This window comes from Micromesistius poutassou (assembly GCF_964030765.1).
Source record: "Micromesistius poutassou genome assembly, chromosome: 13".
Classification (NCBI taxonomy): Eukaryota; Metazoa; Chordata; class Actinopteri; order Gadiformes; family Gadidae; genus Micromesistius; species Micromesistius poutassou.
The window spans coordinates 19,388,634-19,413,087 of NC_140283.1; the positions used below are offsets into that span (position 1 = coordinate 19,388,634).

Genomic DNA, 24,454 nt, shown 5'->3' on the forward strand with positions numbered 1-24,454 from the left:
CACACCACAAACAAGGGCCGAGATGCTGCGCACGGCTCTCCGCTCCCCGCGACGCTCTCTGACGTCAGTGCGGCGGCGGACGGCGGCGGCGGCGGCGGCGGCGGCATGGCCCCGACCCCTCCACTCCTCCGGGGCCCGTCGCGTCCGAGGCCAGGGCTGCCCGGACACCCGCGTGAACCCCCTGAACATCCAGATGCTCTCCAAGAACCTCCACGAGCAGATCTTCCGAGGCCTGGGGCCCGAGTACGAGGAGGAGCGCGTGGAGAAGAGCATCCGCCACCTCCAGAGGCACGCGCTGTGGGGCAAGGAGACCTCCTCCCTGGGCGAGGTGGAGCTGGCGCTGCCCGCCATGTACGGCCGGGACATCGACCAGCACTTCCGCGCGCTGGCCCAGAAACAGAGCCTGCCGTACCTGGAGGCGGCCAGCCTGCTGAGCGGGGCGCCGCTCCCGGCCATGCCCCGCGAGTGGGCCCGGGAGACGGGCTGGACCCGCTACGGGGCGGACGGGGCGGCGCAGCGCGTGGAGTTCCCCGACGAGCGGGCGCTGGTGTTTGACGTGGAGGTGTGCGTGACGGAGGGCCAGTGCCCCACGCTGGCGGTGGCGGCCTCGCCCGCGGCCTGGTGAGTTAACTGGGGCTAACTGGGGGTGTACAGGACAGGGGACGACGTGTGTGGGGTGTACACAGTATGAGTAGTCGCATGACAAAAGGGATACATTAGACACAGTAGAGGGTGTGTGTGTGTGTGTGTGTGTGTGTGTGTGTGTGTGTGTGTGTGTGTGTGTGTGTGTGTGTGTGTGTGTGTGTGTGTGTGTGTGTGTGTGTGTGTGTGTGTGTGTGTGTGTGTGTGCGTGCGTGCGTGCGTGCGTGCGTGGAGAGATACAGGTGTGTTTCATTTTTGCATTCATTTATTCATTTTAACGTCTTCCTGACGCGTTGCTAGGGCAACGGGGTCTCATGCTCGCACAAGACGCATTGGTGACGTGGCTCTACTCTAGCCCTGGTTAGAGTAGAGGTTCTTGGGGAGTTGGTTCTTGGGGAGTTGGTTCTTGGGGAGTTGGTTCTTGGGGAGTTGGTTCTTGGGGAGTTGGCGTGCAGAACCAACACTGAACAACGCACCAGCACCAGCACCAGCACCAGCACCGGGTTTTGCGTTGGTGGAAACGGGCGCATGAGTGTGTGTGTGTGTGTGACTGATCTGTGTCTGGATGCCGCCGCTGCCAGGTACTCGTGGTGCAGCAAGCGGCTGATCGAGGAGCGCTACTCCTGGTCCAGCCAGCTGATCCTGTCCGACCTCATCCCGCTGGAGACCAGCGTCAACTCGGTGCGGCCCCGCGGCGGCCAGTGGCGGGAGAGGCTGGTGGTGGGCCACAACGTCAGCTTCGACCGCGCCTACATCAAGGAGCAGTACCTGCTGAAGGTAGAGCCTCTGCCACGCGGCTCTCTGCGTCATCTGACTCTTTAAGAGTCTTCTATCGAAAGGAATTCAGTCAGATCCATCATGGCAGCAAGGAGCGGCGAGGAGCCGACTGCCGGACATTGGGTTTTGAATCTCAAACCTTCCAGCTGGGAGTCAGCTGAAAAGCGTGTCTGAATATTGTGTGTGAAAGAGTGCTTTATATACATTATATATATACACATACATGTATGCGTGTGTATATCTATATATATATATATATATATATAACTGTGTCTTTTGAACATTTACATTTAGTCATTTAGACTCTTTTATCCACAGCAACTTACAAGAAGGCTCAGAATTGTCACGCAATCAAAAACGACGAAAGCTACAAAATATGTTGTAGTGTTCTGCACATCTTCGTTTCAAACCAACAACAACAACAACAACAACAACCGGAGAGAGCGCAGAATAGACGCGGCGTGTCCCCTCCGTGTCTCTGCAGGGGTCTAAGATGCGCTTCCTGGACACCATGAGTCTGCACATGGCCGTGTCGGGCCTGACGGGCTTCCAGCGCACGCTGTGGATGGCCAACAAACTGGGCAAGAGGCGTGGCCTGCAGGGAGTGAAGCAGCACATGCAGAAAGTGGGGTGGAAGAAGAAAGAGCCAGGGGTGAGTGTCGCTCACACGTGGGTCTTCAGGGTTAGGGGTTAGGGTTAGATCCAGGGGTGAGTGTCTCTCACACGTTGGTCTTCAGGGTTAGGGGTTAGGGTTAGATCCAGGGGTGAGTGTCTCTGGGTTAGGGGTAGTGTCTCTCACACGTTGGTCTTCAGGGTTAGGGGTTAGGGTTAGTGTCTCTTACACGTTGGTCTTCAGGGTTAGGGGTTAGGGTTAGACCCAGGGGTTAGTGTCTCTTACACGTTGGTCTTCAGGGTTAGGGGTTAGGGTTAGACCCAGGGGTGAGTGTCTCTTACACGTTGGTCTTCAGGGTTAGGGGTTAGGGTTAGACCCAGGGGTGAGTGTCTCTTACACAGCCTCAGTCCATTGACGATGAATGAATCTGTATGTTTAAAACTTTACATGCACGCTTTTCCGAATTGTAACGTTCACTCTTATTTTGTGTTCATCCTCAAGGTTTTTAGCAAATTACAAATAGTGAAGCACAAGATTATATATAGGTAAGGGTTATTTGTCCCTGCATGTATATTCACAGGTGTGTGTGTGTGTGTGTGTGTGTGTGTGTGTGTGTGTGTGTGTGTGTGTGTGTGTGTGTGTGTGTGTGTGTGTGTGTGTGTGTGTGTGTGTGTGTGTGTGTGTGTGTGTGTGTGTGTGTGCGCGCGCGCGCGCGCAGGTGGGGTCATGGGACTGGGTGAAAATCAGCAGCATCAACAACCTGGCGGACGTCCACGCTCTGTACGTGGGCGGGCCCCCCCTGCAGAAGGAGGCCAGGGAGACGTTTGTGAAGGGCAGCATGGCCGACGTCAGGAACAACTTCCAGGTGAGTCGCCCCCTAGTGGACGTTCTGCCTCACTACACTTCTTTAATCACACTTGAATGAGTCGATACGGACATGCAAGTGTGCGTGTGTTTTTTTTTTTTTACCTAATCTTAAATGTTGCACTAGAGGTTTAAATAGAGAATATGTATAAATATTATATTTAATTGTATATATTTATTCATACAGGTCAATCATTGAGTCTATGCTTTTCTTTCCAAGAGAGACCTGATATCCACATACATAATAATTTATGCTATTATTGCATGAGTGACAATTAAGTTACTTATACAACAAAAGTTAAGTTAGTACCTTAATGATCCGGATTGGAAATAGTTATGAAGTGATGTAATTCTCAGAAACTATCTTTCCTCCAGTTGATTTTTAAACTGGTGTTTGCTGCCACCTACAGGAGCTGATGCAGTACTGCGCCTTGGATGTCGAAGCCACTCATGAGGTCTTTACGGAGCAGCTGCCCCTCTTCATGGAGAGGTGATGACCGTTAATGCGTGTGCATTTTATTACCTACGACAATACCTATTTTCCCACATCACTTATCTATGGAGCACATGCCGGAGTTGGTCAGAAACTGTGACATTAATCAACGTCATACAATGTCATACTTTTTTTTTTTTTACGCCAGTAACATTTGCACATGCAATAAACAGTTTGTTGTTCATGTTAGCGCAGTGAATAAAAAATATGCCAAAATACCAATAAAAAAAACGGCATGATTTTTAAAAAGTATTTTAATCAACACAATGCACAAATCTCGAGCGTAAAAAATCGGTCCACCAGCCCAGCCCCCAGGCGTCGATTCGACCCCCGCTGACCCCCGGTCGTCTGTCGTGCTCCAGGTGCCCTCACCCCGTCACGTTCGCGGGGATGCTGGAGATGGGCGGGAGCTACCTGCCTGTCAATCAGAACTGGGGGCGGTACCTGGAGGACTCCCAGGGGACCTACGAGGAGCTGCAGCGCGAGATGAAGACCTCCCTGATGAACCTGGCCGACGACGCCTGCCAGCTGCTGCACGGCGACAGGTAAGGCACGGCGACCGGTAGGGCACGGCGACCGGTAGGGCACGGCGACCGGTAGGGCACGGCGACCGGTAAGGCACGGCGACCGGTAGGGCACGGCGACCGGTAGGGCACGGCGACCGGTAGGGCACGGCGACCGGTAGGGCACGGCGACCGGTAAGGCACGGCGACAGGTAGGGCACGGCGACCGGTAGGGCACGGCGACCGGTAGGGCACGGCGACAGGTAAGGCACGGCGACCGGTAAGGCACGGCGACCGGTAGGGCACGGCGACCGGTAAGGCACGGCGACCGGTAGGGCACGGCGACCGGTAGGGCACGGCGACCGGTAGGGCACGGCGACAGGTAGGGCACGGCGACCGGTAGGGCACGGCGACCGGTAGGGCACGGCGACCGGTAGGGCACGGCGACCGGTAAGGCACGGCGACCGGTAAGGCACGGCGACCGGTAGGGCACGGCGACCGGTAAGGCACGGCGACCGGTAGGGCACGGCGACCGGTAGGGCACGACGACCGGTAGGGCACGGCGACCGGTAAGGCACGGCGACCGGTAGGGCACGGCGACCGGTAAGGCACGGCGACAGGTAGGGCACGGCGACCGGTAAGGCACGGCGACAGGTAGGGCACGGCGACCGGTAAGGCACGGCGACCGGTAGGGCACGGCGACCGGTAGGCACGGCGACAGGTAGGGCACGGCGACCGGTAAGGCACGGCGACCGGTAGGGCACGGCGACCAGGAGCAAGGAGGCACCAGACCAGGAGCTAGGAGGGACCAGACTAGGAGCTAGGAAGCACAACAGTAGGAGCTAGGAAACACCAAACTAGGAGCTAGGAAGCACAACAGTAGGAGCTAGGAAACACCAAACTAGGAGCTAGGAAGCACCAAACTAAGAGCTAGGAGGCACCAGACTAGGAGCTAGGAAGCACCAGACAAAGAGCTAGGAGGCACCAGACAAAGAGCTAGGAGGCACCAGACTAGGAGCTAGGAAGCACCAAACTAAGAGCTAGGAAGCACCAGACTAGGAGCTAGGAAGCACCAGACAAAGAGCTAGGAGGCACCAGACTAGGAGCTAGGAAGCACCAGACAAAGAGCTAGGAGGCACCAGACTAGGAGCTAGGAGGCACCAGACTAGGAGCAAGGAGGCACCAGACCAGGAGCTAGGAGGGACCAGACTAGGAGCTAGGAAGCACCAGACTAGGAGCTAGGAAGCACCAGACTAGGAGCTAGGAAGCACCAGACTAGGAGCTAGTAAGCACCAAACTAGGAGCTAGGAAGCACCAGACAAAGAGCTAGGAGGCACCAGACAAGGAGCTAGGAGGGACCAGACAAGGAGCTAGTAAGCACCAAACTAGGAGCTAGGAAGCACCAGACAAGGAGCTAGGAGGCACCATACTAGGAGCTAGGAAGCACCAGACTAGGAGCTAGGAGGCACCAGACAAAGAGCTAGGAGGCACCAGACTAGGAGCTAGGAAGCACCAGACAAAGAGCTAGGAGGCACCAGACTAGGAGCTAGGAGGCACCAGACCAGGAGCTAGGAGGCACCAGACTAGGAGCTAGGAGGGACCAGACTAGGAGCTAGGAGGCACCAGACCAGGAGCTAGGAGGCACCAGACTAGGAGCTAGGAGGGACCAGACCAGGAGCTAGGAAGCACCAGACAAAGAGCTAGGAGGGACCAGACTAGGAGCTAGGAAGCACCAGACAAAGAGCTAGGAAGCACCAGACTAGGAGCTAGGAAGCACCAGACAAAGAGCTAGGAGGGACCAGACCAGGAGCTAGGAAGCACCAGACAAAGAGCTAGGAGGCACCAGACAAAGAGCTAGGAGGCACCAGACTAGGAGCTAGGAGGCACCAGACTAGGAGCTAGGAGGCACCATACTAGGAGCTAGGAAGCACCAGACTAGGAGCTAGGAAGCACCAGACTAGGAGCTAGGAAGCACCAGACAAAGAGCTAGGAGGCACCAGACAAGGAGCTAGGAAGCACCATACTAGGAGCTAGGAAGCACCAGACCAGGAGCTAGGAGGCACCAGACCAGGAGCTAGGAGGCACCACATCCATTGACCACACTGTGTGATGACATCATAGCGGTCTACCCCCCCCCAGGTACAAGGAGGACCCCTGGCTCTGGGACCTGGAGTGGGACGTTCAGGACTTCAAGCTGAAGAAGGTTCCGGTCCGCAAGAAGAAGGCCCCGCCCCCCGCCGGAGGGGAGGCCACGCCCACGCCCACGCCGCTACCGGAGCACCAGGAAGGTGGGAGGGACACGCCACGCCACGCCCATATATGGCCGCCGGGCTTCTTCCTGTGTTGGGTCCTATGGGATGGTCTAGGTGGAATGATGCACTCACACACTGTGTGTGTGTGTGTGTGTGTGTGTGTGTGTGTGTGTGTGTGTGTGTGTGTGTGTGTGTGTGTGTGTGTGTGTGTGTGTGTGTGTGTGTGTGTGTGTGTGTGTGTGTGTGTGTGTGTGTGTGTGTGTGTGTGATTTACCACCTTCCCTTAGCAAACACCTTCATCAGAAACGATTTACAAGGTGGACAATGAGAGAACAATGAAAGCCTCTAATCAAAAGCATGAATATTCATTTAGACATTATTAGTGGTCGTGCGTCGACCAATCACAGGGCAGATATCAACACATCAACGCGTCCATCTTTGTGTGGACGCCTTCAGTCCCAAAGCAAACGACTTGAGCTTGGACCCGGTGTCACTCGGATCAGCGCCGTCTACACAGAGAGATGGAGATAAAGATAAGATGGAGATAAACGTTGACCCATGAAGTGTGGTGCCGCCCCCCCCCCCCTCCCCCCCCCCCCCCCACCAGACCCAGGCCCCCCCTCTGAGGAGGACCTGGCCGGCCCCTGCCCCAGCTGGCTGGCTGTGGAGAGGGTCAAGGCCGCCACGGAGGCCCGAATGCCCAAGAGACGACAGCACCTGCCCGGGCACCCTGGGTGAGAAACACCCCCCCCCCCCCCCTACTACCTCCACCTGGAAGTCCCCGCAGTGCATGATTATTGGATAATTGGATTATTTCAGTAAAATGTCAATTTATTATTTAATCAGTGACACTTTGCGATAAGGATACTAACATTAGTAAAGGCAGGAATTAGCATTAAAGAGTCAATGAGCCCACTGTTTCAGATGGAATTTAAACACTATGTATTTATTTTTTTTAAATATGAGCGTCTTAGGAAAGAGGGGGACGTGCTATCCCCATGGTTACGACCCATGCCGTTTAGCACTTTAGTAGCACCGTTTTAGTAGTACTTTATGCTACTTTTTTAGTACCGTCGTTGTGTAACTCTTGTGAGCGTTATAATGAGCGATGTCGTGTATGAAATCCACCCCACAGCGTAGAGTTATACTATCGGTGTCCAGGAGGCCTCCATCTACATACAATATCCATCCACACACAATATTATTTACTACTACTACGACACTTCTACTGTGTTTACGATCATATAGTTCTTCGATCATATAGCCCGGACTCCATTGGAAATTGCAAATGTTTTAGTCGATAATCGTAATGAATTTTCACAATTGCACTTAGTATTGAACTTGTATTTTATCTTGTGTTTTATGTTGGTAACTGTGTACTGCTGTCCATCTTGGCCAGGTTTCTCTTGTAAAAGAGATTTAAATCTCAATGAGACTAACCCGTTTAAATAAAGGATATAATAATAATATACAACAAATTACCATGTTTAAACAAAAAAACTAAGGTTTTGGGTGGCTCTATAACTAAACAAATTCCCATACCATGAGCCGAACCCGGTAGAATCTGGAGGGTACGCCCCCCCCACCCTCCCCCCTTCCCCCATGGTGAGGCTGACCCCCCCCACCCCCCCCCCCACCACCCCCTGGTCCTCCGTGCTCCCCAGGTGGTACCGCAAGCTGTGTGAGAAGATGGCCGCCGGTCCGGGTGAGGAGGATGACAAGGAGGAGGGGGGGGGGGGACGGCTGGTGCCCGGGCCCCCAGCTGATCAGCCTCCAGATGAGGGTCACCCCCAAGCTGATGGGCCTGACCTGGGACGGCTTCCCCCTGCACTACACCGACCGCCACGGCTGGGGCTACCTGGTGCCCGGCCGCAGGGACAACCTGCGGGCCAACCGCGGGGAGGAGGAGGAGGAGGAGGAGGGGGAGGGGGAGGAGGGAGGAGGAGGAGGAGGACCACGCTGTCCCCACAGGTGTGTGTGTGTGTGAGAGTGTGTGTGTGTGTGTGTCTGTCTGTCTGTCTGTCTGTCTGTCTGTCTGTCTGTCTGTCTGTCTGTCTGTCTGTCTGTCTGTCTGTCTGTCTGTCTGTCTGTCTGTCTGTCTGTCTGTCTGTCTGTGTGTGTGTGTGTGTGTGTGTGTGTGTTGTTCAAATTAGGTGTTAAATAATCACAGACGGGAACTTCTGGTGTTATAGCACATGTGGGGTTATGTGTGTGTGTGTGTGTGTGTGTGTGTTCAAATTAAGTTTTAATTTCACAGCAGAAAGTCGAGGACAGTTGTAGTAATGAAAAAAGAATCCAAGAGAATACATAATAGACAGACAGACAGAGGTCAAGTCAAGTGTGTAGAATGGATATCCAAGCTAGCGTGACTCTGCCCCCTGATTGGCTGCTTGCGGTGTCCGTCAGGGCGATCGAGGAGGTGTACAGAGAGTCCTGTGAGCAGAAAGGGAAGGAGCAGCCTCAGTACGCAGAGACCGGCCCCTCTGATGACCTCATGCTGACGGACACCGCCGTCTGGCAGAAGGTACACCAGCTCAGACAGCATGGAAGTAACTCAAATATGAATACCAATGAATGTATTGATACGAGCTATAGGACTCTTGTTGATCCCAGATGGGAAAATTCGGGTGAATCTTTATATATTGATTCATATATTTAATATAGTATTTAGAAATGGGCTGTTCAAGGCACCCAAAGGAAACCCCCAACTCATCCGTGATCAGTGTGTTGCACCCATCCGGCCGATGAGAATAAACAGGTGTATGGGGCCTTTATTTTGAAAATCTCGACTCTGTGTTCATTTCCTCTGCATGACGGAGCTCTCCCTCCCAGGAGGGTGTTGTTGTGTGTGGCTGACGCTCTCTTGAACGTGTCCCCCCCCTCACCGTCTCCAGGTGGAGGAGCTGAGCCGTCAGGATAGGAGGACGGAGGAGGAGGAGATGAGGAGGGAGACGAAAGACAAGGTGGGACTCTGACTCCACAGCTGTGCCTCCTGGACTGCTCCGATGCAGCACTGTATTGTTCTACTGTTAGAGTTTGTACTCCTATTCATGTTTATGTTCATCTTATATTCATATTATTATAAAATTACACATATTTCATATTTGGGATGTTACATTGATATTGTATATATATTTGTTGTATCTTCAACATATTTTATATTGTATCCTGTTCAGTTGTTTGTCATATTATTGTGTGTTGTATTTCTGGAACAAGGAACCACACAATGCAGGTCCCTTGTATGTATAAACTTACGAGGCAATAAAACGGTTGATTCTGATATATTGCCTGAATTATGATATCAATCAAAATATTACTTTTCTTATTACATTTTCTGCATTGTTTATTCTTCCATTGCTCATTTATTCTAAATGAGTCTCAAAAACGGTCAAACAATCTCCCACATTGGTGTAAACATTTCCTGCTCAGCGGAAACCTCCAGGTCCCAAAGAGGGGCGTGGCTGCCACTATCACCACGGAAACGGACCCCACGACGACGTCAACATCCCAGGCTGTTGGTTCTTCAAGCTGCCCCACAAGGTTCAAAACCCCATTTTCCCCGCAATGCACCAACGGCACCAACGGCACCAACGGCGTCTTTGTAAAGACGAACGCCGCATCTAAAGCCGTGTCTGTTTTGGTGTTCAAGGACGGGAACGAAAATAACGTGGGGAGCCCGTTTTCCAAGGACTTCCTGTCCAAGATGGAGGACGGCACGCTGCGGGCAGGAAGGGGCGGGACTAACGCCACGCGCGCCCTGGAGATCAACAAGATGATCTCCTTCTGGAGGAACGCTCATAAACGCATCAGGTGAGGACCTGGTGTACTGCAAACAAAGAACAAGTTGTTGTGTTCACATACGCTGTTCGGTTGATGAATGGTAATGGCCTGCATTTATTCAACCAGTGGCCACTCAAAGCGCTTTTAAAATATGACCTCACATTCACCCATTCATTCACACATTCATTCACACACCGACGGCGGAGTCAGCCATGCAAGGCTCGTCGGGCGCAGTCAGGGTGAGGCGTCTCGCTCGGGGACACCTCGACACTCCCGCTAGGAGGAGCCGGGGTATCGAACTAGCAACCTTCCGGTTACCAGTCAACCTGCCGGATGTGTAATCTGTTGTCCCTTTCCCCCCCGCAGCTCTCAGAAAGTGGTCTGGCTGCGGAAGGGAGAGCTTCCTCGCACCGTGAGCAGGTGGGGCCCAGATAATGCTTTCTTTCTCTGGCTTTCAATTAAATTAAATTAAATTCAATACATTTATTGCCATGTCAACAAGTTGATAGGAATTTGTCTTGGTACAACTCTCAGACAGCCAAACATGAACAGAACAGAACAGACAATGTACAACAAACAATAAACAATCCCAGCAGACAGTAGCACTGCAGACCATACCCGACAGACAGTAAAACAGTAGACAGAGAAAGTGCACAGTGCATACAGTTGTTAAAGTGCTGTTAACACATCTTTAGTGCAGGTTTCGTTCTCTGAATGCACATTGAGAGCCTGAATGCTTTTACACCAAAGCCCTATGTGCACTGGACTTGTTTTTCAGACGTTTGTGGCACAAATTTGAAGTTTCCTTCAAATGATTCCTTGATTCCAAGTGATACTTCCAGCACTGTGTACCTGGTCCATCCATAAAACATTCTACAGCCAATCAGAACTGTCTCTCATTCCCCCCCCAAGACACAAAGACTTCGATGAAGAGGGGAAGTACGGAGCCATCCTACCCCAGGTGGTTACCGCGGGAACGGTGACACGCAGGGCGGTGGAGCCCACCTGGCTCACGGCCAGCAACGCCCGGGTAAGGAGCAGGAGGTACAGGCAACGCCCCCCCCCCCTCCGTGAGGGGACCTGTGAGGAGGCCTTCTCAAACGATGAGTGTGTTTGACTGAAGCATGCTGCCTCTGTCTGTCTGTCTGTGTCTCTCTCTCTCTGTCTGTGTGGGGTCTCTCTGTCTGTGGCCCCCCCCCCCCCCAGCGGGACCGGGTGGGCAGTGAGCTGAAGGCCATGGTGCAGGCGCCCCCCGGGTACCACATGGTGGGGGCAGACGTGGACTCCCAGGAGCTGTGGATCGCCGCCATCCTGGGGGAGGCCCACTTCGCTGGCATGCACGGTACGGGACACCACCGTCATGTGGAGAACACCCGAGTGCAATCAGTCAATGTACTGTATATTAGCTTGTCTAAAAGAATTACGGCTGAGTATTCACATACAGATAGACATGGGAGACGTTAGGACTGGGTGTGAAATAACTAAAGCCCTGGATGTTTTATGAATAGCCCTGGATCTCCCGAAACATAATAAAAAAAAGAATCCTGATCGATTAATCTGTTCATCAGATCAGATCATGCATTAAAGCCCTTGAAAAATAATGAGAGTGAGAGTAAGAGAGAAAGTTAGAGAGTGAGAGAGAGAGGGTTAGAGAGAGAGGGAGCGAGAGAAAGAAAGAAAGAGAGGGAGAGAGTGAGTGAGTGAGGGACAGAGAGAGAAAGAGAGAGGGTAAGAGAGTGAGGGAAAGAGTGAGGGAGAGAGTGGGTGAAGGTAAGAGAGTGAGGGAGAGAGTGAGTGAGGGACAGAGAGAGAGGAAGAGAGTGAGAGAGGGTAAGAGAATGAGGGAGAGAGTGAGAGAGGGTAAGAGAGTGAGGGAGAGAGTGGGTGAGGGTAAGAGTGAGGGAGAGAAAGAAAGAGGAAGAGTGGGTGAGGGTAAGAGAGAGAGAGAGAGAGAGAGAGAGACATTGTCGTCCTCTGGCGGTGTTCCCAGGCTGCACGGCGTTCGGCTGGATGACCCTGCAGGGCAGGAAGAGCCAGGGCACGGACCTGCACAGCCGCACGGCCGACACGGTGGGCATCAGCCGCGAGCACGCCAAGGTCTTCAACTACGGCCGCATCTACGGCGCCGGCCAGCCCTTCGCCGAGAGGCTGCTGATGCAGTTCAACCACCGCCTCAGCCAGGAGGACGCCTCGGCCAAGGCCCGGCAGATGTACGCGTTGACCAAGGGCCTGCGCAGGTAGGAGGCGGTGGGAGAGGGCGTGGTTCAGGGCGTGGTTCCTTGTGAGTCCTTTGTTCCAAACGGACCTCCGAGTCGTCGAGACGTACCGTTCAATCGTTTTTGTTTATAACCGTACTGTTATTGCGTTGTCAATGATGCGATTGATCATTATTCTTAGTGTTTGTGTTGGTGTGTGAGTGTCGTTCCTGTGTCGTGACTGACTAGAAGTGTTTGGGCCAGGTATCATCTCTCACAGGACGGGGAGTGGCTGGTGAACGAGATGGACATAGAGGTGGAGAGAGAGGAGGACGGGAGCGTGTCCCTGGAGGAGCTCAGACGCATCTCCAATCTGGCCGCCAAGAGGTGAGAGCTCCTCGAGTACAGTTATCAAGCTCCGAAGTCCGTTTGTGGAAAAGGGCAGGCACACACATTCTTGGCTGGTGATTGGATGATCCAACCTGTCCATCATGTAGTTCCTCGTTGGACACTGGTCGGTCCGAAACACTGTGGTTCGGCCACAAGCGCGTACACTTACTTGAAGACCAGATGGGTTCTCACAGGATTGTGATCTTGCTCTTACCCCTCTCTCCCCTCCCTCCCCTCCCCCTCTCTCCCCTCCCTCCCCCCTCTCCCCTCCCTCCCCTCCCCCTCTCTCCCCTCCCTCCCCCCTCTCCCCTCCCCTCCCCCTCTCTCCCCTCCCCTCCCCCTCTCCCCTCCCCTCCCCCTCTCTCCCCTCCCTCCCCCTCTCTCCCCTCCCTCCCCTCCCCCTCTCTCCCCTCCCCTCCCCCTCCCTCCCCTCCCCCTCTCTCCCCTCCCTCCCCTCCCCCTCTCCCCTCCCCCTTCCCCAGCTCCCGGCGCAGGCGGTGGGACCTGGTGGGCGAGCGGCTGTGGTCCGGGGGCACGGAGTCGGAGATGTTCAACAAGCTGGAGAGCATCGCCCACTCGGCCCAGCCGGCCACGCCCGTCCTGGGCTGCAGGATCAGCCGCGCCCTGGAGCCCCGGGTGGTGGAGGACGAGGTGAGGCGGCCGGGGGCTCAGAGTCCCAACAAGCCCACCGTGAGACCTCACAATGAGGTTTAGATCTCAGCATGTGAAGAGGAGAGGAGATGATTGGAGTGTCGGGGAGAACCAGGGGACGATTCTGGGAGCCATAAAGGAAACAGGGAAAATCACTTATTACAAAATTCTACTTATCAAACATTAAACTTTTTTTTTAATATATATATCGTTAGCCTCATAGCATAATTGCCCAAGTCATATTTTGGTCAAATTGTGATATCTAACCTAACTCTACTCTCCTAACGCTGCTGATTCACTGTGCCCAATTGGCTATATCCTAAGCCAATCAGAGTGCGTTTTACATTCCATTATCACTATCTGCCTAATTTGACGCTAAATACAAAATGGACCTTAAAGTATGACCCAAGTCGTTGAGCCCCAACCCTTATCCTTCTGTACTGGGGACTCTTCAGCCAGACTACGGAGTGAAGGTGGGCTCGCCCTAAGACTAGAATGTCTCCAGTGTTTCTAGGCCTGTCCGTAATCACCCTCCCTGTGTGTGTGTGTGTGTGTGTGTGTGTGTGTGTGTGTGTGTGTGTGTGCGTGTGCGTGTCTTTGTGTAGTTCATGACCAGCAGGGTGAACTGGGTGGTGCAGAGCTCGGCCGTGGACTACCTCCACCTCATGCTGGTGGCCATGCGCTGGCTGTTCGAGGAGCACGACATCGACGGACGCTTCTGCATCAGCATCCACGACGAGGTGCGCTACCTGGTGCGCAGCGAGGACCGCTACCGCGCCGCACTCGCCCTGCAGATCACCAACCTGCTCACCAGGTAGGCTAGCGTCACGTACACCAACCTGCTCACTAGAGACACCGACCTGCTCACTAGAGACACCAACCTGCTCACTAGAGACACCAACCTGCTCACTAGAGACAGCAACCTGCTAACCAGGTAGCTTAGCATCATGTACACCAACCTGCTCACTAGAGACACCGACCTGCTCACTAGAGACAGCAACCTGCTAACCAGGTAGCTTAGCATCATGTACACCAACCTGCTCACTAGAGACACCGACCTGCTCACTAGAGACACCAACCTGCTCACTAGAGACACCAACCTGCTAACTAGAGACACCAACTTGCTCACCAAGTAGCTTAGCGTGATGTACACCGACCTGCAAACCAGGTAGCCTAGCATCATGTACACCAACCTGCTAGCCAGGTAGGCTAGCGTCATGTACACCAACCTGCTCACTAGAGACACCAACCTGCTCACTAGAGACACCGACCCGCTCACTAGAGACACCGACCTGCTCACTAGAGACACCAACCTGCTAACCAGGTAGGCTAGCGTCATGTACACCAACCTGCTAGCCAGGTAGCTTAGCATCATGTACACCAACCTGCTAGCCAGGTAGCTTAGCATCATGTACACCAACCTGCTCACTAGAGACACCAACCTGCTCACTAGAGACACCAACCTGCTCACTAGAGACACCAACCTGCTCACTAGAGACACCGACCTGCTCACTAGAGACACCGACCTGCTCACTAGAGACACCGACCTGCTCACTAGAGACGCCGACCTGCTCACTAGAGACACCGACCTGCTCACTAGAGACACCGACCTGCTAACACGGTAGCTTAGCATCATGTACACCAACCTGCTAGCCAGGTAGCCTAGCATCATGTACACCAACCTGCTAACCAGGTAGCTTAGCATCATGTACACCAACCTGCTAGCCAGGTAGCTTAGCATCATGTACACCAACCTGCTAGCCAGGTAGCTTAGCATCATGTACACCAACCTGCTAGCCAGGTAGCTTAGCATCATGTACACCAACCTGCTAGCCAGGTAGGCTAGCGTCATGTACACCAACCTGCTCACTAGAGACACCAACCTGCTCACTAGAGACACCGACCTGCTCACTAGAGACACCAACCTGCTCACTAGAGACACCAACCTGCTCACTAGAGACACCAACCTGCTCACTAGAGACACCGACCTGCTCACTAGAGGCACCAACCTGCTCACTAGAGACACCGACCTGCTCACTAGAGACACCGACCTGCTCACTAGAGACACCAACCTGCTCACTAGAGACACCAACCTGCTCACTAGAGACACCAACCTGCTAACCAGGTAGGCTAGCGTCATGTACACCAACCTGCTAACACGGTAGCCTAGCATCATGTACACCAACCTGCTACCCCCCCCCCCCCCAGGTGTATGTTTGCCCACGCCCTGGGCATGAAGGACCTGCCGCAGTCGGTGGGCTTCTTCAGCGCGGTGGACGTGGACCGCTGCCTGAGGAAGGAGGTGAACATGGACTGCGAGACGCCCTCCAACCCCACCGGCCTGGAGCGCCGATACGGACTCCCCCAGGGTAGGGGCTACGGATGTACACACACACGCACGCTTACTCGTACATAATAGAATACAACTTTATTATACATAAAAGACAACAGAGGATGTACGTAGAAATGAGGCTTTAAACTCTTTGAACTGAACTTTACAGAATTGAAAAGGCGTAACATCTTCCCCTTGTGACATGTGAACGTTAACAGTGTGTGTTTCATTCCACAGGCGAGGCGTTGGACATTTACCAGATCATGGAGCTCACTAAAGGCTCTCTGGCCAAAGGCAGACCCACAACCTGACCGCTCTGTCGGCAAAGGAAACGGCTGCATGGTGATGGGCGCCACGCCAGCCAGGGAGTGAGGACAACGCGTGGAAACGTACGCCGGACGCCCCCGGTGCGTCCGTCTCCCTCCCCCACGCGGAGAGAAGACGAGGGGAGAGACTCCTCCAGAACCGCTGGAGAACACACACGAGGAGAGGAGGGAGGCTGCACTGCTCACTTCTTCCTCTTCTTCTTCTGTGGTTGTGGGGGGGTGTCCTCTGCCTCCTGTGAGGCCTCCTGACTCTTGTCAACGGGAAGGGAGAGAGTGATGAGGGAGAGAGTGACGAGGGAGAGAGTGAGGAGGGAGAGAGTGATGAGGGAGAGAGTGATGAGGGAGAGAGTGATGAGGGAGAGCACTCGGGACGTTTGATCCCTCCACCTCCACGATCCCTCTCAGGCTAGTAAACCAGATGCGTATGAAGTATGATGTGTGTTAAGATATATACTGTAGTTGTCGTGGCTGGAGGGTGTGTGTACCTGCTGGCTGGCGTCCTGCTCCTGCAGGGCTGCGTCCAGCGTGGCGGCGTTGATGCGGAAGTCTCTGGAGGTACTGAGCTTCATGTACTGCATCAGGTTGACCTGGAGAGACGACGGTCATGTCACGAAACCGCCGGAACCGGCAGCCATGAAACGGACACTGACCGACGCAGTTCGATTGGTAAGATGATTACGTCAAATGCTCAACTCAGCTGTACCTTTGACTTCTTGGAAAGCGTGATGAGGAACTTCTCGTACTGCTCGATGCTGAAGATGAGGTTCGGAATGGCCTTGGTCTCTCTGAGGAGCTTGGCCTGTTGAAGACAGATGATAACGCGACTGCCGTCAGCGATCCTTTCACCGCCTGTGTGCTGTACTCCTACACGTGGATTAAAGTGTGTTCTCGGACTAGTGTGGTCGTGTCGTGTTTGTCCGTTTGTGTGCCGTCGTCTTCCTTACGGTGACCACGCTGGCCTCATCCCTCCTCTTCTTCTTCTTATCGTTCACGGCCAGTTCTCCGTTCTAGAGAACGTGGAGAGGGTTGAGACACGTGATTCAATGTCCACGAGATTTCAGTGGCTCTGTATAGAACTGGCGGTACGCAATGCACAATAGTGTCTGTTCTATATAGAGCTACGACGTTTAGGATCTCAGAAATGTTTCCGCTTGGAACAATTGTAAACCAGCGTCACCGAAACAGCTTCTGCGATGGATGTTTTCTAAATAAACCTTGAGCAGGTGAAGGGTTCACCAACCTGGGCAGATGTTGACATACCTGGACAAAGGTGATGAACGAGTAGCACTGAGGTGTCAGATGCGATCCAGAGAGCTTCACCTGTACCGAGGAAACGTTCACACGGTGAGTAACCCATTGAACGAGCTACAGGCTCGACGGGGACTTTAAACCGATTCTCTACGTGCTTAAAACTCACCAGCTTCTCGAACCTGGTGGGCAGCGCCCCCGGCTGGCTGGTGCACACCTGTATGTACTGAAACACAGTGAGGGGAAACGGGCTGCTCAGACCGGCCAGTAGAGGGTGCTAGCCCATTTGCTGTGACTGATAAACACACTAACATGATTGATTGTGAACACATTACTAATATACTGTTAAGACTTTATCTTACTTAACCTTTGTTTTTCTCGTCTAATTCTAATATGTAGTATATTAGAATAATACTCACAGGGCTCTTGGCTGAATACGGTGTGTGTGTGTTGGTTGACTAGTAGATTTTTGTTCTTATAAGCACGTGCTTTCATTGTTATCAGTTTCCCCAGGGTTCAAAGTGGACCGGAGAGTTCTGCACACGTTGCAGGGTGACCAGGGTGGTGTAGGTGACCTATGTATTTGACCAGGGTGGTGAGGGTGGTGTAGTAACCTATGTATTTGACCAGGGTGGTGTATGCGGTGGTAAGGGTGGTGTAGGTGCCTTACGTATTTGACCAGGGTGACCAGGGTGGTGAGGGTGACTTAGGTATTTGACCAGGGTGGTGAGGGTGGTGTAGTAACCTACATATTTGACCAGGGTGGTCTATGTGGTGGTGAGGGTGATGTAGGTGCCTTACGTATTTGACCAGGGTGGTGTAGGTGACCTACGTATTTGACCAGCGTGGTGAGGGTGGTGTAGGTGGTGGTGAGGGTGGTGTAGGTGACTCACGTATTTGACCAGCGTGGTGAGGGTGGTGTAGGTGACTCACGTATTTGACCAGCGTGGTGAGGGTGGTGTAGGTGACTCACGTATTTGACCAGCGTGGTGAGGGTGGTGTAGGTGCGGCTGAGCGCTCTCAGCAGGGTGTCGGTGCCCCCCCCGGGCAGCAGGGCGGTCTGCACCAGCTCGTTGAGCGCCGTCAGCAGGGTGCCCAGCTGCAGGGTCGTGGCCTTCTCCACCCGGTCCTGAGGAGGGGCGGTCGGGGGGCCCTCGCCTAGACACGTTCAGACACACGTCATGCATCAGCACACAAACAGTAAAATACAAACACACGCGTTAACACTTACACACAAGTCGCACTTTAACACATGCATTAACACACAAACACATGCATTCATTAACACACACACACATTAATACACAAACAAGTGCACATGTCACGCATTAACACAAAAACACACACGCGTGACATTTACACACGCTCATACACACACACACGCAGGCCTGCTTTCTTGTGAGAATTCTGCAGGCCCAACACTGAGCCATCGCTTGTTGTCTTAGTTGTGATTTGACAAAATAGCATCAATTATTTGTATTTCTTTTTTTGATAATGGTGCAGGGGTGTACAGAAGACGGTGTGATTATAGATGTTTCGGGGTGTCCTGGAGGCAACGTGGCGATCATGGAACAGTAATAAAGGGCTCCTCCTCACCAGCGCTGGGTCGGTCGGCCTTCTTCTTGGCGATCAGCCAGTCCACCTCGTCCAGGACCCTGTCGGCCTGAGCCAGGACCAGAAGCTACGGGACACACAGCACGTCGATGCTTACACAAACGCTAACGTTAATCTGTTAGGAACCGAGCCAAACAAACCCAAACTCACCACTGCTGTGGAGGCCGTCTTCAGGTTCACGATAGAGAAGTGGGACTGTTTCTCCACCTCCACGTCCTGTCAGTGGAAACAGAGTCTTAACCCGAAGGGTGGTGCCGGCTTATCTTATCCTAGCTATCTTGTTTGTACACGAGGAATGGGTTAACCTTACGATTGTTAGTGCTTGGCACTTGGTTCTATGAACATCCTTACTGTACCGACAGCAATGTATTGTTGTTTCTCTGTAGTGTACTTATTGTACTTATTTATTAAGTCTAAAAGCTAAATTCCCTAAATGTAAATGGTGCAGAACAGTTCAAAAGTCAACTTGATACTATGTTCTATTCTGCCTTCCTATGGCCTTTAGGTACAATGTGCCACAGTGAAGGGTTTGTGATGAAACCTCTTGATAGTTAAGCGAGAGAGAACACACAGTACCTGGTCGATATCTCCCATCTGGCTGTGGATGTCTTGGCACAGCTCCAGCAGCAGGCTGACAGGACTCTTGTACAGCACATGCAGGCCAAAGAGCAGTGATAGCAAGCCCTTGGTGAAGGCAATGTCCTCTGTGAGACACAGCGAGAGACACAGTACACCATGAGGAGACCTTAACGATGGACCCCTGGCAGAAAAGGTCAGGAAACCTAAATGCTCGACTTACCGAAACTAGTCTCCTTGCAGATTTTCACAGTCCAGGTGACCATTTGAACAAACTGTGGATTGGATCGATTATTAATTATTAATTAATTGATTATTAATTGATTAATTATGTCACCGACAAACAGGTGTTGCTCTGCATTGAGAGATAGACGTATTAAAGCTTGGGTAGGCAATCTATTTTAGAAGCATTATATTTTAGGTGATGTTTGTTTTGGGGAGGGGTGTGAATTCTTTGGGCAGGATACATTCAAAAGCTTGCTTATTTTGTCTGGTTTCTCCAATTACCTAACCCTAGCATTAATAGAACATGACTTTATTTGCCCCAAGGAGGCAAATAATATTTACATTCATCCTACGTTTTGAATGAGTACCAGAGCTGTTCTTTGGCAGTGCGCTCTATTTCTATGACTCTGGGTCTTGCACGTACCTGCTGGGACGAGGGCTCTAGCTGGCGGGAGAGCACGCTCAAGATGCTGACCAGAAGCTGAGCCTCCTTGCTGTTGAAATCCTCTTCGGCGCCACTCAGCTGGGTGAACAGCGCCCTCTGTGGACGGGGAAGAGAACGCACCCAATCGAGCACTCGACCACGGAGGAGCGGTATATGCGTCTGAAACTAAAAGACGTCAGGGTAGCGTTGCGAACCATGCAGACAGACCTGGAACTGGCGGATGTAGAAGAAGGAGATCTCCGTGATGTCGTCTGCGTTGGGCTCCGGGTCGTCTGTGGTCATATCTGCTCAAACAGAAACCAACCTTTACTACTGACAGTACTGACCGTGTGTGTGTGTGTGTGTGTGTGTGTGTGTATGTGTGTGTGTGTGTGTGTGTGTGTGTGTGTGGCACTATACTGCAAGATGCCACAAACACAAAACCAGGTCATGGCCGCACGTGGCGTAAGAATCTGATCTGCCATGAACTGGTTGTGTGTTTGTTCACTATTGTGCGTGCGAGAGTGTGCGTTTAATGTGTGCGAGTGTGCTGTGCGTCCGAGTGTGCTGTGTGCACTAATGTGATGTGTGTCTGTGTGCGTTTCATGAGTGTGTGTGCGTTTCATGCGTGTGTGTGTGTGTGTGTGTGTGTGTGTGTGTGTGTGTGTGTGTGTGTGTGTGTGTGTGTGTGTGTGTGTGTGTGTGTGTGTGTGTGTGTGTGTGTGTGTGTGTGTGTGTGTGTGTGCGCGCGCGTTTCATGTGTGTGTGTGTGTGTACGTTTCGTGTGCGTGTGTGCGTGTCCCACCCGTGGACATGGAGGAGAGCAGCTGGGCCGTGCGGTCGGGGTAGCGCTGGGTGCAGGTGGTGAAGATCCGCAGCAGACCCTCCAGACACATCTGGGACAGGGTGCAGCGCTTCTCCTTCTTCCCCCCCGCCTCCACCGACCCAGGGATGTTGGTGTAGCGCCACATCAGCACCCTAGACAGACAGACAGACAGACAGACAGACAGACAAGACTTTATTGTCCGTTACCCGAGGGTTACAGGAATTTTCCTTTGACATGGCTCCAGTCACAAATAAACATACAATGTCACACAAACATAAAAACAAGACATGGGTGTTGAGGTAACAGCTGACTTTGCTGACTACAGAGAGAGAGAGAGAGAAAGGGTAAGAGAGAGAGTAGGAGAGAGAGAGAGTAAGAGACAAACAGACAGAAAGACAGACACACACATGCCTTATATCCATAGGCTGGTGATAGCCTGTGGAGAGGTAGGGCAGGGTTCGAGAGATACAGGCTCCATAGTCCAGAGGTTAACAGACATCACCTTCCAAATGGCGACACCGGTTGTCTACGTCTCTTGTAAAATCATTCCTGTGTGGCAAGACAGCCAAAACTTATTTTGGCCTTTGCGTGGCGACCTCAAAACCGCTTCGAAAAAAGGTTTGAGGGATTCAAAGTGAGCGTGGAGGAGGGCCAACGGCGAATACTGTAGTGGGGACCAGTGTTGCCAGATTGGGTCAGATTTCCCGCCCAACCTGGCAACACGCTGCAGCCAAGGTTGCCAGATTGGGCGGGAAATCTGGCCTAATCTGGCAACTCTGGTGGGGACCCCACACTCGGCCCCGCCGCGGTGGTGCGGGAGTTGGGAACCCAGACGGAGGCCGGCGCGCTATGGGCATGGCGGGGGCGGGGGCGGGGGCGTGTGGTCGTCGTGGTTACCCGGTGAGGTCACACAGGAAGCCGAAGGCCTTGTCGGGGTGGTGTCCGTCGGGGCCGTCCGTGTGCCCGCCGTCCTCAAGCTGCTGGATCTTCTGCAGCGCCACGGCCAGCGCGTAGCGCAGGAAGTCCGGGCTGGAGCGCAGGACGCCCAGCCCCTCCTCGCGGCTCAGGGTGCCGTCCCTGAGGGGGGGGGGACACGGAAGCAACACGGCAGCGCCCAGCCGGGGTCAGTACCGTACAGGGTACCGCAACAACAACAACAACGTCCGTGCTGTCTGAGCCGGGGTCGGGAACGACACTTTACGAGGTTCAGAGAGGTGCGTTTAGAAATCTTCCAGTCTGGATATCGACCAGATAATGTCCACTTTATTAACATTAACGTTATAAAATAACTCAACTAAACAAATAGACTTTAACATCGTGAGTTGGGAGTATAATACTGTGTCTGGTAGGTGTTTTATGTTCTAACTGAAGAGTTGTGAGTATTATTACTGTACTGTGTATTAATTCTCCAGGTGTGTGTGGTGTACCTGAACAGCACTATGTATTAATGCTGTACTATGTGTTCATACTCCAGGTGTGTGGTGAGCTGGGAGTATTGATACTCCAGGTGTCTGTGGTGTACCTGAACAGCGTGGTGAGCTGGGAGTATTGATACTCCAGGTGTCTGTGGTGTACCTGAACAGTGTGGTGAACTGGGAGTATTGATACTCCAGGTGTGTGTTGAGTATTGATACTCCAGGTGTGTGTTGAGTATTGATACTCCAGGTGTGTGTTGAGTATTGATACTCCAGGTGTGTGTTGAGTATTGATACTCCAGGTGTGTGTTGAGTATTGATACTCCAGGTGTGTGTTGAGTATTGATACTCCAGGTGTGTGTTGAGTATTGATACTCCAGGTGTTGTGTTGAGTACTGATACTCCAGGTGTGTGTTGAGTATTGATACTCCAGGTGTGTGTGTGTGTTGTACCTGAACAGCGTGGTGAGCAGCGTGCAGACGAAGCCCATGGACAGCAGGCTGCGTGGGGGCTTGGCGGAGGCGCGGCCCCTCCCCGACTTCTCCTTCAGGATCTCCGCCAGCTTCTGGTAGCGCTGGAACAGCTCCAGCAGCTCCTCCAGACCACTTTTACTACGGGGGGGGAGAGGGGGGGGAGGGGGGTTATAGGAGACTGAACCCTGAGATAAAAAGACCGATAAGACGGAATGATTCAGACCCTAGAATCCACAAAGATGTCATGAGACTTGGACATCGGTGGGCAGCGTGTGGCTCTCAGGTGGTAGAGCGGGTTGGCTGGTAACCGGAAGGTTGCTAGTTCGCATCCCCCGGATCTCCTCCAAGTGGAGCGTCGAGGTGTCCCCGAGCGAGGCACCTCACCCACACTGCTCCCGGACGAGCTGGCTGACGTGTTGCACGGTTGTCACCGCCGTCGGTGTGTGAATGTGTGCACGAATGGGTGAATGAAGGCATCAAACACATACTTGTTTGTGCCATTAAAGCTTTGTCACCTAGCTCCTAATCTTTCAGGTGGTAGTTTTTCGGGTAGTTCGGTTGGCTTATACATCGCCCTCTAGTGTGCGTTCAGTGTAATGACACGTTGCGCAGGAGCCCCAGATCTATCAATGCTGCGGTCGTCTTCCCCCTGCGTGGTGAGACTGTAGTACCTGTACCGTACCTGTAGTTGGCCTTGATGAAGTTGTACTCCAGCAGCACCTCGTACACGCCCATCACCAGCACGGCGTAGATGCTGTTCTTCACCCCCACACTCGACGCGGTGGAGAACTCTGCCGACTTGTCCTGGTGGTCACAGAGAGGTACTGCGCTCATTCGTCACTATATTAATATTATACTAATTTAGCGTTTATATATATTTGTATTTATTATAGGACGGGGCTTCTCAACATTTTTTCGACGTGAGGATCCATGGTAATAAATCAATCCTGATGATTTGGCCACATTTGGGAATTACTGCTCTAGGATCAGATGCTAATCTGCATGAGCACCAAGTTGAACCAGCCGTAATCAAAGTGATCATGATAATCATTATTAATTGGTGTCTTGGTGGCATACCCTAGTGGGTCCTTTACACCGCTAGGTGATGAGGTCGGATGCCTACCACACACACACACACACACACACACAGACACACACAGTGAAGCCCTGTGTGTGTGTGTGTGTGTCTGGAGACCGTCCCTCTTCCTCACGTACCAGTTCAAAGTCCTCCAGCTCGCTCTTCACCAGGCGCCTCGTCACGCTGTCCAGGATGGCCATCAGCTCAGCCTTGTACCCGCCCTCTTCGTCCTCCTCCTCCTCCTCCTCCTCCTCATCGTCGCTATCGTTGGCCCGGCCCACCGGCCTCTGGCTCTGCAGCCAGAGCAGGCTGTGCACGGTGCAGCTCAGCAGGTGGCCCTGGGAGAGGGCGAGAGGGCAGAGCTGCAGAAACTACCATTCGTATGTTCGTTTGGGGGGGGCTTTTATTTTGAAACGTACCAGGGGTTCCTGCAGGAAGACTTGGTCCCCGTGAGCTGTGATGCAGGGCTCCAGTTTGACCGGAGGCATGAGGTCTTGCTCCGGCTCGTAGTAGCGTCTCAACTAGGCGCGAGCATGCGCGCGCACACACACACACACACACACACACACACACACACACACACACACACACACACACACACACGCACACGCACACACACAGTGTGAGACCCAAGATGTGTCACAATTCCCCGTCTTCCCATATTTAGACCTTTACACCCATAGTATCTCTAGCCCAGTGGCTATAGTGTGTGTGTGTGTGTGTGTGTGTGTGTGTGTGTGTGTGTGTGTGTGTGTGT

General features: G+C 53.0%; 2 protein-coding genes across 2 annotated transcripts in view; one reads left to right on the top strand and one right to left on the bottom strand.

Moving 5' to 3' along the window:
• Positions 1 to 15,866, top strand: polg (polymerase (DNA directed), gamma). Its single transcript, XM_084477766.1, is given in 23 exon segments — positions 1 to 621; positions 1,224 to 1,419; positions 1,904 to 2,071; positions 2,751 to 2,897; positions 3,307 to 3,386; positions 3,752 to 3,934; positions 6,032 to 6,180; positions 6,752 to 6,878; positions 7,809 to 7,841; positions 7,843 to 8,115; positions 8,551 to 8,668; positions 9,039 to 9,107; positions 9,574 to 9,684; positions 9,794 to 9,954; positions 10,291 to 10,344; positions 10,837 to 10,954; positions 11,131 to 11,266; positions 11,915 to 12,161; positions 12,384 to 12,506; positions 12,992 to 13,160; positions 13,766 to 13,974; positions 15,369 to 15,529; positions 15,730 to 15,866. Coding segments are annotated over 23 exon segments (3,705 nt in total). The 5' UTR covers positions 1 to 22; the 3' UTR covers positions 15,804 to 15,866.
• Positions 15,574 to 24,454, bottom strand: part of fanci (FA complementation group I) — a 16,158-nt gene continuing 7,277 nt past the window's right edge. Inside the window, exons 19-37 of the mRNA XM_084477767.1 lie at positions 24,117 to 24,218; positions 23,835 to 24,035; positions 23,302 to 23,423; positions 22,599 to 22,757; positions 21,629 to 21,808; positions 20,711 to 20,883; positions 20,134 to 20,210; positions 19,906 to 20,022; positions 19,480 to 19,531; positions 19,257 to 19,384; positions 18,831 to 18,896; positions 18,663 to 18,747; positions 18,040 to 18,224; positions 17,236 to 17,292; positions 17,079 to 17,138; positions 16,763 to 16,825; positions 16,522 to 16,617; positions 16,304 to 16,405; positions 15,574 to 16,069 (exon numbers count right to left, since the gene is read on the bottom strand). Coding sequence (XP_084333893.1) covers positions 16,001 to 16,069; positions 16,304 to 16,405; positions 16,522 to 16,617; positions 16,763 to 16,825; positions 17,079 to 17,138; positions 17,236 to 17,292; positions 18,040 to 18,224; positions 18,663 to 18,747; positions 18,831 to 18,896; positions 19,257 to 19,384; positions 19,480 to 19,531; positions 19,906 to 20,022; positions 20,134 to 20,210; positions 20,711 to 20,883; positions 21,629 to 21,808; positions 22,599 to 22,757; positions 23,302 to 23,423; positions 23,835 to 24,035; positions 24,117 to 24,218 — 2,094 coding nt within the window. The 3' untranslated portion in view covers positions 15,574 to 16,000. The remainder of the gene's footprint in view (positions 16,070 to 16,303; positions 16,406 to 16,521; positions 16,618 to 16,762; positions 16,826 to 17,078; positions 17,139 to 17,235; positions 17,293 to 18,039; positions 18,225 to 18,662; positions 18,748 to 18,830; positions 18,897 to 19,256; positions 19,385 to 19,479; positions 19,532 to 19,905; positions 20,023 to 20,133; positions 20,211 to 20,710; positions 20,884 to 21,628; positions 21,809 to 22,598; positions 22,758 to 23,301; positions 23,424 to 23,834; positions 24,036 to 24,116; positions 24,219 to 24,454) is intronic.